The 19872-nt window shown below is 33.3% G+C and overlaps 1 protein-coding gene across 3 annotated transcripts in view; it reads right to left on the bottom strand.

Annotated features, from left to right (window-relative positions):
* CSMD3 (CUB and Sushi multiple domains 3) overlaps positions 1-19872 on the bottom strand; it is a 1252643-nt gene that overhangs the window by 184825 nt on the left and 1047946 nt on the right. For 2 of the 3 annotated variants that reach the window (XM_049632997.1, XM_049632998.1), the window contains 3 exons: positions 3139-3252; positions 2549-2644; positions 783-986 (listed from right to left, as the gene is read on the bottom strand). In XM_049632997.1, the coding sequence (XP_049488954.1) occupies positions 783-986; positions 2549-2644; positions 3139-3252 (414 nt within the window). The remainder of the gene's footprint in view (positions 1-782; positions 987-2548; positions 2645-3138; positions 3253-19872) is intronic. The other variant, XM_049632999.1, reaches the window with a different exon arrangement.

Raw genomic sequence — 19872 nt, 5'->3', positions numbered from 1 at the left:
CAAAAGTCATTGTAATGATCCTAAAATAGCATAAATTCTAACTGTTTTATGGCTTAGAGAATATTTTAATATGTTTCATATAACATGGTTAAGAGCCCATTAAGTTAGAAAGTGTATATTCTGTTTACCAATTTAAATTAGATACAGTATACAATAACAATACAAACAATAAAGTTTGAAACATTAAGATCTGGCTAACCTTAATGTATTCTACTCATTCAAAGTATTACCATTTAGACTTGTGAGAGACTGAAAAAATCTCTTATTTTATATTTTTTACACATATTTACAACTAATAAATAAAAGATAAAAAACAGACTTATTTTCTAATGCATATTTTGTAATTCTTTTGATGCCAAAGTAGAATATGGCCAAAGAAATCAGCTTCTGAGATCTTTAAATGATACGTAAATTCTTTACATATTGGCATAGGACACTCTGCATAATGTTTGAGAGATATTTATTTCAACAGCCCATATCACTAGCATTTAAATTTTGTTATTGGCAATATGCACATATATAATCATCCATCTAAATCAATAAATGAGGACACTATTCAGCTAATTTAAAACAAAATATTTTTCATTCATCACATTACATCTCAACTGCATCCAATATCCACATTCATTTGCATATCTAGGTACATCATAACTAACAAAGTATTTAAGGATTAATGCATAACTATTAGATAACATAGAATTATTGACAGATGCAAGATAACTAGTTTTGATATAAAATATAAAATATGTATAATCACAAAGCTATCAAATTTACACACTTACCAATACAGGTAGGTAAGGAATCATTCCACTGGGCCAGAGAATTGGGAACTGTATCACACCTAATTGCGATGGATCCATGGAGGATGTATCCTGGATTACATTCAAAAAGAACCAATGAACCAACTGCAAATTCATTGCCGATCCTTCTTCCGAATCTTGGTTCAGGCACAGAACTGCATTGTGTGGAACTTGTTCTAGGAACAGCTGTGTACAAATAATTGTTTATTTTAATTTCATATTTGGTAGAGAAGTACAGATTTCAAAATATAACTAAACAAATCTCAAAGAAATGTTCACTTTTTATCAGCACTCAAATTAACAACTTAAATACATTTCTAAAAGTTTTTTTATTCGTACAGGATAAAATACAAGTTAAAATGGATACTGCTGTTGTCATCAAGATGCTTCATTTAAAAACCATTTTACTTTTGATTCTTTAAACAACATCAAGTAGGTTTTTTTCGTATTTTTTGTTTTACCAAACTCATTAATATAACAAAGTAGTTTGAATTAGATATTTAAATTTATGGGATGATGACTGAAAGATCATGTGTTTCTCTTTTTAACCTGGGATACCAAGTTCAAACAATACGTGGCAGGTTACATGAGGTGATGTCACAATTTACTTTTCAGTAGTTTCATCAATTTAAAAAAGAAAACACAACATTTTACTACACAGCAGGTTCACAAACTTAGTTGTTTAAAATATGTTTGTTACTGATGAAGACAATTGCTATGTTCAAGGCTAAGTAGAATAGAAGTCAGACAGATTAACAACAATAGAAATTTTAATTTTAATAATCATACAATGTCAGATTTGAAATTGTTTTTAAACTTTATAGGTACGTTCTCGATTGTGACTTTTTTTTTGTTTTAGTAAAATAGAATGATAACAGGATGTTTTTTCTTTTTAAAACACATACAGATGGGATTAAGGAGTTTGACAACTGCCCCGAAAATGATATGATGCATTCCAAATAGATTGATTCCTCTTACGTGACTTGTAATAGTGCCTTTTTCAATTCATAATATCTCATACTGTTTAATGAAGGAATACTATTGAAAATGAAACAGTATAATATTATAGCCAACATTATAAATGGGATAAAATCAGTTAATAAAAATATCAAATCACAAATGTCTATAAATGTCTTAGGAATAAGTCCAAACTACTACATGATCATAAATAATTAAAATATTTGAAATTATAGGTCTTTTCTTATTTTAATGGTAGTATAAAGCCTTGTCTATAAAAGGCAAGAAAAATCTATGTAAACAAACTTTCAATTGCACAAAAATATTTAATAGCCATGAAGAAAGTTTGAAATCTCCTGAGAGAATGAGAAACTAAAATTTTAGAATGGGATAATGATTTCCCTGCATGTCTAAGTACATCAGCACAAAATTTGCCACATTTTTAATTTAGAATGCTGGACTATGGGGAAAATAGAATATGTGGAGACTGAAGAGTTGTCAGGAAAAAAAAAAAAACAGATGCTTTAAAACAATACGTTGGAAGGAAGGAAAATCATACTTGAGAATGATGATGTAAGCAATAGGTCACTTTTGACCTTGGTCAAAGTAACAATGCTCTAGTGAGAAGGGAGGGAACAGGGCAAAACTTAAAACAAAACAAAACAAAACAAAACACAGCTTTGATCTCTCCTATATGGTTATGAGGAGCTCATCATTCAATAAATTCTGAACATAACATGAGGAAACTGATATCATTCCTTACTGTGTTTCTAGGCTACAGGGTCACTTACCTTGATAAACAAAGTGAAATCCCTTAGCTGTTATTGGTCCAACTGAAGTAAATCGAATTGTGATCTGATTACCTGAACTCAGTGGAAGTGATTCTCCTACTCAACAAAACAAACACTAAGATATCATAAATAATTTCATTCAGTAAACCTAACAAATTATATTAATTTACACTGTCTTTTGAAAATGTCAATCTATGTTCTATCAAATTACTTCAATATATCCTATCTCTGACAATATATTCTTTGGGTTCAGCTTCAATCACAACCTTTTTACAGAAGGCTTTAATTACATTTTGATACATATTGTCTCATTTAAAACGAATCCTTAAATATTTTATAATACATTTAACACCATAGACTAAGTGACTAAATATTATATTTACTTGATTACAATGCCCCAAAATAGTTGGTTATATTTTTCTCAAGCGTTCGAGTTATTATCGTGTTTCTACTTTTTTTTTCAATAAAGAGTGATTCTATTTTCAGTTTATTTCTAATATGGATGACATAAATCTCAACTTTCACTACAATACCAATCAAAGTCAGTCTTTAATCAATAACTGATGCATGGCAGTTCTATTAAAGGATACCTGAATGGGATCCTGAGAGGGAAGATAACAGAGAAGATTGCTGAGTTGGCCCATCATACACCTCAACAACATCGTGGAGTGATGTCTGGAAAAATACAAACTGGCCAAACACCACTGATCAACAGGAACCAGGAGAAGCAAACAAATCACCAACCATCCATAAACGAAAACAAAAAATAAAAAACAAAACAAAACAAAAAAATAGAAAGAGGAGGAGAGAGAGAACAAAGTATTACAATATAATACTCATCTTTTTTTTTCTACCTTTAAAAGAGGGTAGATGCCAATTGGTTGATATGCCTGACATATGTATTTCAGGTCATAAAGGTAATGACCATGACCTAAAAGCAATAAAATTTTTAGATACTGTATTTAAAAAAAATTAAATGGGTATATACAGCATTTATTTTGAGATCAGAAATCATAAGGTTGGTGATTAATACTTTATAATAACTCTTTTTTTTTTTTTTTTTAATTTTCCCATTGGTAGTTTGGCTCTTTTCACTTTGTGACTCTCTTCCCTTTTTCTAATTTTTTTTCTCCTCTTTTATATAAGATAATGTTTTAACTCAGGGGAAGTTTTGTAGATTGCTTTGAAAATGCTATTCCATTATGAGTAATACTTTCACTGGAAAAATATCAGCAAGATTCTCTTCAGGTACGCAGTGTTTAGTTCACATTCTAACTTAAAACGGTTCCTAAGCATATATTGCTAATATTCTGCCAAAATAAATATTACTTATGATTCCTCAACAATTAAGGTATAAAATTTTTAAAAATGAATGCTTTTTCATGGTAAGTACAGATCTGAAATACTTATTAATGAGTATTTATAAATGTCTCCTTATTTTTTACTTTTCCTTTAATTATGCCCTAACATTAAGTATAGAAACGACCCAAACTGTAACTTAAAAAAAAAAAAGAACTTGTTTCAGAGCAGAAATAAGCTTATGTTTTATGCCTTGTAAAAAATGAGATAAATAATAAAAATTATCTTTAAAACATTTTATTGAATACAAAACCTATGGGTTTAAAAGAGTGATTTCTTAAAAGTTTAATAATGTAAAACCAGAGTAATTTTTATCAACTCAAAATCACATTAGTGTAATTAAACTATATTGCATGAATACATATATTTTAAAAGTTCATTATTATTTACACTTCAAATCAAGATTATGGTCATCCTTTGGTGGTCTTATGAAGACAGCCTAGTTCATCTGAAACATGCTGAGTTTGCCTATGAACACATACACGTAATACTGTAAACAAAGCTATACTTTTTTTTTTTTTTTGTCCTGCTAAAATAAGCTGGTGATCTCAGTCCAGTTCTTTGTGGGGTAAAGGAAAAAGAATACAGACACGGAGTTGTTGTTTTGAACACTTCCCGAATATTGACGTGCTGTATTTCATAAACAATCCTCCTGAAAACATTGCTTCAAGCCATGAAAACAAATTTACGTTTCTATCAAATCAGATACATGTAGTCAATTGTTTTAAGAGTTTACAAGTCACATGAAATTTCAGTCCAGACCTTTTTAGAAGATCCATATATCGGTCTACCAAATCCCAAACTATTTAAAAAACATTCCAAAAAATATTAAGAAAGATTTTGTTTTCTGTTTTTGTATTTGTTTAGATTGGTGTTTGATGTGTTTTCAGATGTGTCTTTGAAAGCTTCAGTGACAATGCAGGTTTTGCCATTGCCAAGTGTCCCCCTTTCCCCCCAAAATCATGTTAGCCTAATTATAGGAGCTTTGCTAAGAGCATGTGCAACAAGGCTCTTGGTAGATAAACTATTCTTTCTTTATATCTTTTTGGAAAGACCTTAGATGAAACATTAGAATTCAACATCCCCTAAATCTTTCTGCTTAAATATTTCAAATGTTTCATTCAGAAACATGCCCAGTTCCCAAGCAGATCACCACATTACAAACATCTAAAAAACAAAACAAAATAACACCCACCCCTGTTCAAAACAAAAACAAAAACAAATAAAAAAAATCCCACACACAAAAAAAGAGTCATCTAAGAGCTTTTTCTAAGGAAAAAGTGGAAAAAATATTTCTTTCCTCTTGTTCACAATTGTTATTTCTCCACAGGTCGAGCAGACTTTTGTGTCACTTGTAAATGGGAATGTTGAAAAGTGTGACTTTTTTTAATGTTTATTTATTTTGAGAGAGAAAGAGCAAGAGCAGGGGATGGGCAGAGAGAGAGAGGGAGAAAGAGTGAAAAGTGTAACTTTTAACACTATACCCATTAACACAGTGTATTTGCATCATTTTAAGTAACAAACATTGTATGGCATGCCCTTGGAGTGTTCTTAGTAACTCGTGCCTGTAATTTGTTGTGCTAATTCTGAGGTGACAGTGAAGAGAATTAAGAAGCATAGGGGGTGAAGGAGTGGAGCTTTGAATCTTGCCTTATGAAGTACTTACTTAGTACTAATAAGCTACTACTCATTTTTAAAAGTTTATTTATTTTGAGAGTGAGAGAAAGAGCACATGCAAGCAGGGGAGGGGCATAGAGAGAGAGAGAGAGAGACAGAGAGAGAGAGAGACAGAGAGAATCCCAAGCAGGCTCTGCCCTGTCATGGTAAGATCATAACCTGAGGCGAAATCAAGAGTCATATGCTTAACTGACTGAGCCACCCAGGCACCCCAGCTACTACTCTTTAATTGCTATCTAACTCTGTATTAACATAGCCAATGGAAATCTTAAAGTAAAAATAGCTTTCATTAGGAGAAAAGTTACTTGAGAGCATACTAAACTATTACATGAAAAATAAAATTTTTAAGTACATTTTGAATACATTTTTTGTAGTATGAAATATCAAGAACATTTGCATGGTGATTTCAGTTCCTACACATCAGCAGGTTGAGTATTGCCTCAGCAAATTATGTTACAAGCCTGAACCAAATCTTAGTCAGAAATCTCAAGAATTGAATGGTAAACTTTGTGTTTGCTTTTCAATTCTGTCTGCAAATGCCTTTATTAAGTTTTCTTACATTCAAGACATCAGGTCTTCTGCTTCTAAAATGTTCTGAATGGCCAAGTGCACCCTTGGCATGGTTGAGACTTTGTAGGAAAAAAAAAATTGTGAAAGAGTTTAAGATGGATCCAAAGATAACTGAATGTTGGTTTTTGGTAAGTGAGATGTTTTTAGCATACCTTTCTGGGTTACTGGTGTTTTGGGGGCCTGTGGTGTATGTAATGGACTATTGTCCAATTGACAGACATGTTCTGTATCTATCCATAAATTAATTTTAGCATCCTATCTACCTATCTATCTATCATCTAGCTATCTATTGATCTATATTTGGTTATTGAATTCTCTGTTGAACCACTGTAGTATTTTACCAAAATGTTCATTAATTCTTGAGTTAAATAAAATTTTTGATGCAAGAAAAAAATTTGATACATGGTTATTTTATATTTGCATGGGAATCACAGTTATGTTCCCTTCAAACAACAAATCAAAAAACCTTTTAATACTGACCTAGATACCTCAACTTAAGGACTGGACCATCTTTTTATTTCTAGGACTACAATTAACCCCCAAAATTTGGACTGATTATGCCTTCTGGAATGATTAGCAAGCCCTCTATCTTCTTTTTCTTAGTTTCCAACAGAGATACAGAATTCTCTGCATCTCAGCTCCACGCTTCTTTCCCTTACTCTGGAGATCTGCATGTGGACATCAAAAGCACTTTTTGTTCTCAGCCTATTAGAGTAGGCTATAAACACAAAGCTGTTTCTTATGAGAAACACCACCTCCAGTGAACTTTCTTTTTTCTTTCTTAAGCATAATAGATCTTAAAAATAATTTTTTAATTCTCTTATTAAAATCCATTTTAAAATGTTATATATGTATTATTGCAAGCTGGGAAAAGGAAGAAAAGGGAAGCCTGATAAGCTAGAAAATACCACCCAAAATAACCCTTCAAATCAGCCGATGCAAATAATCTATTATGTCCGAAACTACTTCTGACCTCTTATTTTCCATATATTTTACTCTAGAATACAGTTTATTAATCTAACTAATATATTGATTCTGTTCTATGATGTATCAAAACAGAACTAGAATCAGAAAGCTGAGCCATTCAGAGAGAGTCCTGCTCTTAGACCCCATTAACTATATTTGAAGTCATTCAGGTAACAGCTTACCTCTACCTATGGAAAGACGTTAGGTTAGCCAATTAAATCAATTGTAACCCAACAACAGAGCATGTTGGGCACATCTTTTAATGCAGATCATTGCTATGCTCATCATTTAATCCATTTTGAAAAGCAACTCCTCTACCAACCTCTAATGGGCAATATTTAGGAGGTATCCTAGGCTGCATTTTTTTTAATCTATAACTTAAATTTTTAAAAGTCACTTAACTAGTCTGATTAAATCACTTAGAATGAGAAAACCTCTAATGTAGATTAGATAGGCAGGATATTTACCCCAACTTTAAAATTCTGTCTTAGTTCATTTGCTTCCCCATGATCAAAGAAACTCAGAAGACATGACATTGTGTTTATCTGGTTTTCTTTGTAGGTAAATCAAGGTTTATTAGACATCTAATTTTTACAGGCTTGTTAATCCAACCAAGACAGAGAGGCGGGGTTCCATTTACAGAGAAGGTTCGCATGATACAAGTGTTCACTTAACAAAGTTGCAGAGCCCATTTGTTTCCTATCCTGCACCAACTCTTTTCTATCACTTCTCCTTTAGTCACATTCATTTAACTCATGAGACTTTATCCATTCTGCTTAATTTAGCCATTCCAAATGTAAGTCAGTAAATGATGACAGGGTGCTGGGGATGATATAAAGAAACTCTGAGGAAGAACAAGACAAAGCAAAAACAGAAACAGAAACAAACCAAAACCAAAACCAAAACCAAAACAAACCTGAGAATTAATATGGCTAAACTGTCGGAAGGCACCATGCAAACCAACAGTCTCCTGGAAAGTATCTTTGTGGAAAACAGTACAGTGGACACCTGAGGTGGGACATCGTTCACAACATGGCTGAGCGCCCAGAGGCGTGAATATTTGTTTAGAATATAAATAAATAGTTCTTTACTTTCAACTGTTGCTGATGTTCCACAATTACCTAAGCTAGTAAGAATATTTTTTGAGTTATACTTAATTCTTGTGCCATCAAAACAACCAGAGGCTCACTGATTTAGCAATTAAGTTTAAATGAGGATAATAAAACAAACACGGACACAATTGATGTTATTTAGTGACTAGGACTGGAGTTATTGAATTAAAAATAAATATTGAATCTATGCAAATACAGAAGGGTTTTAATTTTGCTTTTATCAATTTTATTGTTTTCTCAGGAAGGAATAACTCACAGAGTATCCCAATGGGGTACTAGTTTTAAAAGGAAAACAAACAAAACAAAATAAAAAATAAAAACCTCAGACGCAGATGGGCCATGGCTAAAGAAACTGATCTAACCATCTCTGTGGAAGGTGGTAAACGGTAAAATTAAAATGTCTTAGAGTTGTGGTAAATTCAGGTCTTATTCAAACTTGCTTTGATGTAAAAGGGATCAAATTTAGTGGAGGAAGACAGAGAAGTAGTTCTCCTTAGGCATCGGTAGTTCTAGTCAGATGGATGGTACCTTATTCATTATGGTGCCAAAGTACTAAAACGACAAGACTTCTTTGCTCTATGAGAGAATAAAGCAGCTTAAAGACTGTCAGTTTCTGCAACTGAGCAGATTTAGAAGGACTAAGGCTTTAAACTAACAAATCTACAATTCTAGAATGCCCTGATAAAGGGAAATGAAAACTGTCAAATGAAGAGTTAGGTCAGGTTCTGGAATCAGACTTTAGGATCGAATCTAGGATGAGCCTCACAGAGAATTTACTTCACTTTTCCATGCCTCAATTTCCTCATCTGTAAAAGGGAATAATGATAATAAAGGTAACCTCATATGATTGATGTGAGTTATTGTATAAATTGATACTGGTAAAACACTTTGAACAAGTACCTGAAACACAATAGTATTAGTTACTACCATAAGTATCTCAGCTTTGTAAATGTATAGGCTACTAATTCAATATCTGAAAATTCATGATAGAAAAAATTTAATTGACTTTTGAGGTTAGATAGCATATTTTTTCTCATACTTTGCTTTCCATACATGAGTCTTTAAAATAAATGTTAGAGCCGGTTGGGTTAGAGGAACATTCCATGCATTTTAATCAAGGTTCATTTGTCTTATGATTCCAGAATGACTAGGTACTTCTCTTATCTACTTGATTTTACATTCTCTCCTTTTGGATGGAATATGAAAGTGTAATTAGCAGTATTCTATATGGACTAAGAAAAGAGGAGCAAGGTGAGAGAGCACTCTACTTTTGTTTTGCTTTGCTCCCTTTATTTTAAGTCCCTCTGTTGCGAAAGCAATGAAACACCAACACAAAAGAAATAGTTCCACACAGAGGGCAGTCTAGACAGAAAAGGGAAAAAAAAATACTGTAAATTCCTATTAGATCTCAGCATGATTCTCAACATGCCTATTATCCTTTTTCAAAATCCACACATTCTCTTGTATTCTAGGGTTCATTTTGATTGTATTAGGCACTCAGCTGGTTAGTTGCTCTGTTAAAAAATTGTAAAGAAGTCACCTCCATTTCGCTCAGCTTGCATTTTATTCACCAACACAGTAAAGAAAACACACATGTGCACTCATTCTACCAACAGAACAGAAATAAGATTCAAATCAAAGATGTGTTTAGAACTGTACTTGATTATATGTGAAAGCATAAAAAAAATACTGTTGGTGACATAAGATATCAAAAAGTTTGGCTAGCTTTATAGGAATTTTGCTTCATACTTTCATCTCAGTATGAATATTTCAAGACAATATTGTAGAAATGTCCACGTATGCCAAATGCTTCCTTTTTAAATTAGTAACATATACAGAACTCGTTGTTCTCTATACGTTCTCACTGTGAAAGTACTTATAAAAAACTCCAAGGTTGCTTTTTGGGATATTATGCCACTTGGATACCTCATAATTTTAAAAGCATTCTCATTTAAAGATGATTACAAGTAGCCAATTAAAACTTCAGTTTTATGAAATATACATATATGTGTGTGTGCATTATACACATACATATAAAGTTAAATATTATAACAATTTATTCAAAAGCACCAAAAGGCGGAACTTTAAAAACCAGACCCAAGGGAGTGCTTGGGTGGTTTAGTTAAGCGCCCGACTTCAGCTCAGGTCATGAACTCGCAGTTTGTGAGTTTGAGCCCTACCTCCGGCTCTGTGCTGACAGCTCCGAGCCTGGAGCCTTCTTTGGATTCTGTCTCTTTCTCTCTCTATTCCTTCCCCATTTGTACAATCAATCAATCAATCAATCAATAACAAACCAGCCCCAAATCACATTAGTGTGCTACTTATTTTCAAAATGTCATCCTGCGATGGAAAAGTTTGAATAGAAGTTGCATTAATTGATGTAATAACAATTGAGAATTTCATCAGTATTTTGGAAACTCTTCTATTTTCTACCTATCAGATTCCAAAGACTTAGAGTTATCCTTTTAGTACAATACTAGTAACCTATTAACTCACAATGAGGTGCTTTATACTAATGCAGCATCTTAGTTAAGGTGAGTCATGTGAATCATATACTAATTATCCAAGGTTATTAAAATCACATAGAAGCTTGCCCCCACCACGATGCTGGGGCTGATCTTGCCCTAGAGCAAATAACCTACAAGTGCTAGGTTAGCAGCTCACAGAGTACTGTGAGAGCATTCTGGCTCTGAAAACAGCCATACCAAACTCTCATTATTGCTATTTTGTAATAATTAGGAAAAGATGCTATTTAAAAACCAGAATCATGGCTCTGACCATGGTACCCAATTATCCAGGAGATAAGTAGTTCCAGAAATCTTGTCCTGCTTTGAATGCATAACAGTAAACAGGATCCTAATTTTTTTTTCCTGTTAGCAATTTCCTTCCTGTGTGATACTTGTGTTGATCTATAAACTGGTGTACTGACTAAATGCATAATATTTGCTTTCAGGATTCTCTAAAGCTGGTTTTCTGTATATGCTATGACCATTAGCCCACCACCAAAATTACAAACTGCCTATATGACTTATTTCAAACATATAGACATTATAAAAAACCCTTTTATAGCAAGTATAGTTCGGTTTTCTTTAATTGTTTCAGGAACAAATATCTTTTCAACGGCAAGCCAACAGCTTATCTGCAACTTGGCAGTTGTAACGTTTCCCAATAGCTGAAAATTAATTTGGTGTTCAAAAAGCAATGAAATCAAGAAAAACACAATAAGCAATTCTACTGCATGTTTAAAATAATTGAATCAGGAAAGCAAAATTAGAAGTTTAAAGTGTTACAATATTTTATTAGCAGTTTTATTTTTAACTCAATTTCAATTTGGATGAGTGTTTGTCTTTAATCACTCCTAAGAAATTTTTCCTACAGATTTGGCAGAATATGTCTGCCAAATCCCAACTAGACCAGATAGATTCAGGTCAGGAAAATATTCTCATGTGGACTATAACATAAGTTAGTGGAATTTTTTTTTTTATTATGGAAATTTCCAGACATACACAAACTAGAGAGAATAGTAAAATAAACACTCATGAACCCAACCACCCAGTTTCAACACTTATGAACATTTGCCCGTTTTGTTTCATTTATTCTCTCCCATCCCTCCTATATCCTCAACTTTTGAGCACTTTCAAGCAACTCCTAATATCCTACCCGTTTTCCATAAAGACTTCAGTGTTTACTTCTAACAGATGAAGACTTCAAAAAAAATAACTACAATGTGATTACCATATGTAATAAAACTAACAATAATTTCTTTCTATCATTGAATAACCATTTTTGATCGCATTTCCTGATCTTCTCCTTCCAAAAAAGTATTTTTTTACACTTGTTTTGATTAAATCAAGACGCAAACAAAATCCATGCATTCCTTTGGTTGATGTCATATACTTATGGGAAAAATATGGGTCTTTTGAAGGCAGGGAGACTGAAATAGGATCTCAACTGATCAGAATTCTCCTGTCATCTAATTTTTGTTGAGAGTTAATTAGCGAAGCCACAGTGAGCAGATAATTTTCTGTGGAGAACACCTCTGGAGGTGGGTGGGCTGCTCTGTGGACAAAGTTCCTGATCCTCTGAAGTCCTATTTCAATCAGAGCAGTTTTGTTTCTCTGTTTTATTTATGGGACATTCACATACAATTCAGCATTAAGCCTAGATTCAAATTCTTGCTTTCACTGGATTCTTTACACCCTGCACATCGCCTCCTACGCATGCCATGCCTTTTCTGCAGGCTCAGCACCCCGAACTCCTCAACTCTCAAAGTTCCACTGCTTAAGAGTTCTTTAATTGGCAAAATTTACATCTGTTTTAGGATGACAGATGGAGGGGTTCATCATAGGGCAACATCTAAAAGAGTTTCTCAGTTCCCCCCAACCCCCGCAAAAAAAAGAAAGAAAGAAAGAAAGAAAGAAAGAAAGAAAGAAAGAATAAGAAAAGGAAAGGAAAGAAAAGAAAAGAAAAGAAAAGAAATCACTAGTCATCTCTTTAACTTGGGTTCTAACTTCACCATGTTGGAAGTCATGCTTGTACATTTTCATGACAGAAGGAATTCCAAGCTTAATTAGTCTTAACGTAGATACAATGCTACTATGTTCTGAAATTTATTTTTCTGGACCATATTCCATTCAAAATGTCCAATTAGAGGAAGAGAATTTGCTGCTGCTGAAAATTTAGAAAATGGAGGATCTGGTATGTTCATTTATTTACTAAATCAATAAAAGTTATATTTACATAAAGGTATAATAATAACTGGTTATCATTTATTGAACCCTTACTATATGTAAGGATCTGTGCAGGGCTCTTTATACATATCAGCCACATTGATCCTTAAACTAACCTTTGAAGTAGGCACCACTATCTCCATTTTAAATATGGAAAAACTAAAATTTATTTAAATAAGTTAAAACAACTACCAAAAATTACAAAACCAGCAAGAGCTAAGATTTGAGTTCATGGAATATGAATCCATTTTGAGCCTGATCTCTTAAGTATTATTCGTAGAGCACAGCAATCTGGAATCTACTAGTGAATAAGCAGACTTGAAAGTCATTGAGGAAATCTTACTACAACAAAACCTGACAATTAACATCCATGATAAAGATTCTGAACATGAATTTTTTTTTTTTGGATATTTTGTTGAGAAAGGTGGGGAAGACTTTTATAGTATATTTATAAATGTATTGTCTTAAATGACCAAATAATTAATGAATGTTATCTTGAAAACACATTCATATAATTTATATAATACTGTGCTCTTAATAAGTAAGGTGTTATATGTCCTGTAGACTCTCAGCCCTTTTTAGGAGTAGATTTTAGAATTCAGAAGAGTAGCAGGGGCAGCTCTTTCTGCCCATGGATACTGTCCTCATGCTGTAATAAAACCACCTTTTTTGCACCAAAAGAAAAAAAAAAAAAAGAGTAGCAGAGTCTGTCAAGTAAGTTTTGTTCTCATAATCATTTACAAAATAAAATGCTGGTCATCAAGAACCTAGGATTTACAGTTCTGTACACCTGGATTTGACCAGCTTTGCTACTTAGTGTTGTGTGACCTTGACAAAACTAATAAACCTTCCTAAATCTTTTTCCTGATCTGTAAAATAACACCCACTCCCTAGGCTTGTTGTAAAGATTAATCTGTAAAGCATCTTGTCCAGCAGGTGCTTAATATACATGATATTACTCACACACACACACACACACACACACACCCCATACCTTGTGACCTTTTTAATTGCTTGTTTAAAAATTTTTAAATCAAAATAAAATTATATAAATTAAATTCATCATTAATTTTTAACTCTGCCAAATGTGACGTTCAGAAGTGATAATAGTAATCTCAACAATGGAAACAAATAAGAACAACAGAATATAAATTTTGGAAAATACCGTATCATTCATTTAGTCCAAATCATCCGATAATATAAATATCCTTTTAGTCTTTTAAACTTCCCCAGAGAATACATTGACCATACTGGTGTATAAAGGAGTTATTGAAATAAATCTACATAATATGTATTATTCAAAGAGCACAGTGAACTCTACTAGGGGAAAATTGGTATCATTTATTGTTTCAGTTCTCCGAAAGACTTTTCTTCTGTAGTTAGTTTTTTTTTTTTTCTTTTTAGAGAGTCTCAAACTATATGGTCCATTATTAAAGAAAGAAAAAAAAGTATTTTATGCTAGCCTGAAAAGAGCTACTCTTAAGTACAAATAAAGTAACTTATCTCACTGTTGCTGTCTTAACATCTTCGCCATCACTCTTGTCCTTATCACTGATTTTTGGCAACGTCATCATCATCATTATCAAAAGCATCTAATATTCTTCCACAGTTTCATTCCAAAAACCCTTACCATTATTAAGTTAGTTATTATTTACTATGTGCAAAATACTGTACTGTTCCTGAGAAACTTACAAATGGATATTCTAGGTACATTGATACATTTTGGTATTGACAAATATTGATAAATTTCAGCTTTTCATATAAAGATACTTTTGACTAGAAAATCATTTAGGTATATAGACAAAGCTGAAAGAAATTTGAAACTTTTTTTCCTTCACTTGGTGCACTTGTAAAATTTAGTTGGATTTACATCACTAGTTGATAAACAAGGAACCTATGTTTGAGGTTGATATATAAATCAATTGGTATCTGCCTCCTTACCCCAAATTTTGTACATATAAATCAATTTATTTATTTATTTATTTAATTTATTTATTTATATTTTTTAAGTTCCTTTTAAGAAAGTTTATAGATACGTTAAACAATTCTCCACTGAATTAATAAAATTGCAGTTTGGGGACATGGCCTTTCATCAACAAAGATCTCATGGTAAATTAGTAATACAAAAATTAGTGATGATTAATATTCTGTCTTGCCTCTGTTCTCATATTGGGCCAATCTACATGATACGATTGAGTTGTGTTCAAAAGGTATTACTAGCCTACAGGTAAGATTTTCAAATGCATGTTCTCATCAAAATAACATAAAAATGATAGGTGCCCAGATGAACTCCCAAGATCAATTTGACCTGAAATCAGTGTAGTTCATGAAAATAATAGGACATTTTAACTGTACAAGAGATTTCACAACCACCAGTCTCAATTCTTTGTTTTACAAATGATGTAACAAAAGTGCAAAAAGGGTGAAGGATTTGCAACACCAAGCCTGCAGGAGAATGCGTTCTAAACTTCAATTAGAATAACGAGAAACATCCCAGCAAGACTGGGTCTTCACTAGGAAAAGGTTAAAGTCTCTAGACATAAATAATACAATTACTACACCTGCATGGAAAACGTTGCTTGATTCTGTCGTTTTGGGGGGTATTATGTTAGTTTCAGGTGTACTATATACAACATAGTAATTCAATATTTTATTCATTATGAAATATTCAGCACAATAAGTCTAGTGACCATCTGTCACTATACAAAGTTGTTACAATATACATACATATCTACAATAAAGTTTTTTTTTAAGTTTATTTGTTTTAAGAGAGAGAGAGAGAGCATGCAAGTAGAGAAGGGGCAGAGAGAGAGGGAGAGACAGAACCCCAAGTAGGCTCCCCACTGCCACTGTAGAGTCTGATGTGGGGCTCCAACTCACAAACCGTGAGATCATGACCTGAGCCAAAAGCAAGAGTTGGAAACTTAACCAACTAAGCCACCCAGGCGCCCCCATGATAAAGTTTAACATTAAATTAGGCACAGTAAGAGGTTAACAAGAATAATTAATAACAAAATGGAAAAATTTAACAATATACTGTAATAAGTTAGGTAAATGTGGTCTCTCTCTCCAGATCTCTTTGGGGCATTTGGGTGGCTCAGTCGGTTAAGTGTCCGATTTCAGCTCAGGTCATGGTGTCATGGTCTGTGATTTCGCGCCCCAAGCTGGGCTCTGTGCTGACAGCTCGGAGCCTGGAGCCTGCTTTTGATCCTGTGTCTCCCTCTCTCTCCGCCTCTCCCCCACTCACACTCTGTCTCTGTCTCTCAAAATGTGAATAAACGTTAAAAAAAAAAAAAAAAGATATCTTACTGTACTGGACTCACCCTTCCTGTGTGAGATGTGAGAAGTGAGGTGATAAAATGCCTATGTGATGAGATGAAGTGAGGTAAATGTGACAGAGCATTAAGTTATTACTGACTGACTGGCAGTACCTCAGGAGAATCTTTACTTCCTCACCACAATTCACTGCAGTAACTAAAACTGGAAAGGGAACCAGTGGATAAGGGAGGACTATTGTATTCAAGTCTCTTGGGTTGTCTAGATATGTCAGAATCCTTCCAAACATTCTAAATTACTTAATAAGCTATAATTCCAGTGGATATATCTCATGTTCCATTATAAAAAAGCGTTTTACTTACGTGTGCAAAATTTATTCATAGAACTGTATAAAGCACTCAGCTTTTAAAGGAAGCTGTGAGAAAAATGTGTTTTGGATTGTCTTCAACGGAAATATAGTTGAACATTAATCACTCTGTATCAGAAAGCAAAGGAGCTAAAATAGCATCACCTCCATCCTTCCCAACTTACTCTCAGAAATAGTTCTCTTCAGAGCACTGATCAATGGTAAATACAAAGATGACCACAAGAATATGACTCCAAAAACCAACAATTTACAAACCTGTTTTGAATTACCACAACCCAGAGAAGAATAATTAGTTATGTATTTAACTGAAAATTTAAAAATAAACTTATAATCATAGTATCATTATTAAGAACCTATATAGACATAAAACACTTATGCATGTAATTCACTTTATATTACGTGTGGGTTGAATGGTTTACAAAGCCATAATAACTAGCTTCAAAACACAAATGGAACATTCTTTTTTTTTTTCCCAATGGGTGAAATCTTTTTTTCTTTTTTTATGTTATTTATTTTAAGAGAGAGAGAGAGAAGGAAAGAGAGAGGGAGATAGAGAATCCCAAGCAGGCTCTGCACTGTCAGTACAGAGACTGACCTGGCCTCAGTCCGAGAAACCATATGATCATGACCCAAGCCAAAAGCAAGTTGATGCTTAACTGACTGAACCACCCAGGAACCCCTGAAATCTTATTTTTAATGAGATTTTAGGACACACCCTGGAGATCAAGGACACAATATGTAATTCATAAAATTATTCAGCTTCCCCCAAGTATGTCTGACCTTGATCCAAATTACACAAAGAAAATTTTTACTTCTTTTTACATTTCCATTCTTCTATTTCTTTTCTTTTTTTATTTAATAAGAATAATGTTGCTTAAATGTTTCTTGTTTAACAGTGATTCTGCATAAGTAACTAAATTTTATTTCTTAATTGTTCATTGTTAGAGAATCTTTACAGTTAAATGATGCTGGGCTCCAATCAGCAGTAACCATTAAGCAAAGGATTCACATGTAAAATGGGGCCATTATAACTTATTTTACATATGATATTCTAAAGTAAATAAGAGCCTGAAAAAACTTCTGACTGTATGCTGTAAAAGGGTCACATGTGGCTTACAAGAACATTTTGAGAATCCGAGTTATTAGAAATTTTACACCAAATTCTACTTTAACACATTTTTTTCATATTTAGAGATGATAGATACAGGGTGTTAAATAATATTCTGACTTCATTTTGTGAATTCCAAATATTATTTCAGGTTATTTTAGACTATTTGCTGGATTAGATAATTCATTTAGATTCAGTGGAGGGTAAAGAGGAGCCATGAGAAAAAAATCTAAAGGAAGTCTACTGTCACTGTTCTATGGCCACATGTGCTATACCTCCTTAAGCTGCCAGGGGGTTGATGTGCATTGTCTCCAGTTTTACCCATGATGACTTGAGCAGATGTTACCACCCTCATTTTTAAGAAGAGGAAACTAAAGCCCCAAAGCCATCCCAGCGGAAACGTGTGTAGCTCAAACTCATACTCATTTTCTTTTTTAAGTTTATTTATTTTGAGAGAGAAAGAGAGCATACAAGAGTCGGGGGGGGGGGGAGGGACAGGGAGAGAGGGAGAGAAAGAATCATAGGCAGGCTCCATGCTGTGGGCAGAGCCCAACATGGGGGCTCCATCTCAGATGCTTAATGGACTGAATCATCCAGATGTCCTTCAAATTCATACTCACTTTTAATCACTGTAGTAAGCAATGGCATATCAAGTAAATTGGACACAGACTGGATCATTTTTTAACATTCTCTCCTCCATATGGTAAAGCTGTCCTCATTAATAATTAGAAAATGAGTAAATAATAATGGCCAGAAAAGAAATACAGATAGTGACGGGCGCCTGGGTGGCTCAGTCGGCTGAGCGCCCACTCTTAGTTTTGGCTGAGGTCATGATCTGGAGCTTTATGGGATTGAACGCCACATTGGGCTCTTTGCTAACAACAGGGAGCCTGCTTGGTATTCTCTGTCTTCCCCTCTCTCTGCCCCTCCCCACTCTTATACAGTCTCTCTCCTCAAAATAAAAAAAAAAACTTAAAAAAATTAGCATGAATTTGAGTTGCCCCTCCCCCTTTTGCTTTCTCTCTCTCCCTCTCAAAATAAGTAAACATTAAAAAAATACAGTAAAAAATTCCTTTTTTTGAACTGTGTGTGTGTGTACAAAATATGCACAATAATATATATATGTAATTGTATAATGATGTGTATATATTATAGTAGTAAAAAGTTCAAAAGAAGAAAATAAATGTTATGGTACAAAAAGGAAGGATGTAAGGGAGCACTATGTTAATTATATGAGTGCAACTTTTGAAAAAGATGAGTAAAACAAAACTTTACTGAAGTTTTGACTCTCAGTTTTTTAAATTTTAAATAAAAATAAAAGACTCAGGTGTTTACATAGGATGGGTTTACTGAAATTAAATTTCTTTGCCTTACAATCAGTGCTCTATCATATTGATACTATTTAAATAAAGGAATATATAGTACAATGGGGTTGGAGACATGAACTAAGTGATCTAGAATAATTCCATATCATTAAAAATTTACTCTAAAAAATGATTATGGTTGCTTAGTTCTAGTGCATCAAGGACTAAAGCAAAGCAAAGCAAAGCAAAGCAAACCAAAATAAAATAAAATAGAATAAAACCCACTGGTGAATTGGGGGTGTGTGTGCAGAGTAAACATATTATTTAAAAAAAAATTGCACATTTCAATAGATGGTTTGTATTGATTGCAATCTTTCTATAACATTTTTAGAAATGATTCTTTAGCATCAAAGGAAATAAACAGAATCAAATGTCCCATTTTTTATTTTATTAGGTAAAAAGCAGAAAAAAACTGAACTATTCCATTCTCTGAGTGGTTCCTGGCCGTTCTGTGACCCTCTCGGTATGCTCATGAAGCCAGTTCACAGATGAACGCCATCGCTTGTGTCTCCTAAAATTGTTACGTTCTGCTTCTCCAGCTTCTCTGACGCTGTGTATCTAGACTCGGTGTCTCATTTTCTTAGCTCATGTCTAGTCACCTTTGAAGACTCAGTCCAGAGATGCTATCACTGAATACTCACTGCTATTACCTCAGAATTTATTGAATTAAGGGTTGATCAAATGTACCTCTACAGTATTCACTGCGTGTTCTGGTCTTACAAGTTATTACACTCTTTTAAAATTTTGATTCAAGTATCTGTTTTTTCTCGACTCCTTGTGATTACTTATATTTGT

The sequence above is a fragment of the Panthera uncia genome, chromosome F2 (assembly GCF_023721935.1).
Source record: "Panthera uncia isolate 11264 chromosome F2, Puncia_PCG_1.0, whole genome shotgun sequence".
NCBI lineage: Eukaryota > Metazoa > Chordata > Mammalia > Carnivora > Felidae > Panthera > Panthera uncia.
The sequence above is the reverse complement of the archived record's forward strand: the minus strand, read 5'-3'. Positions and strand labels throughout refer to the sequence as shown.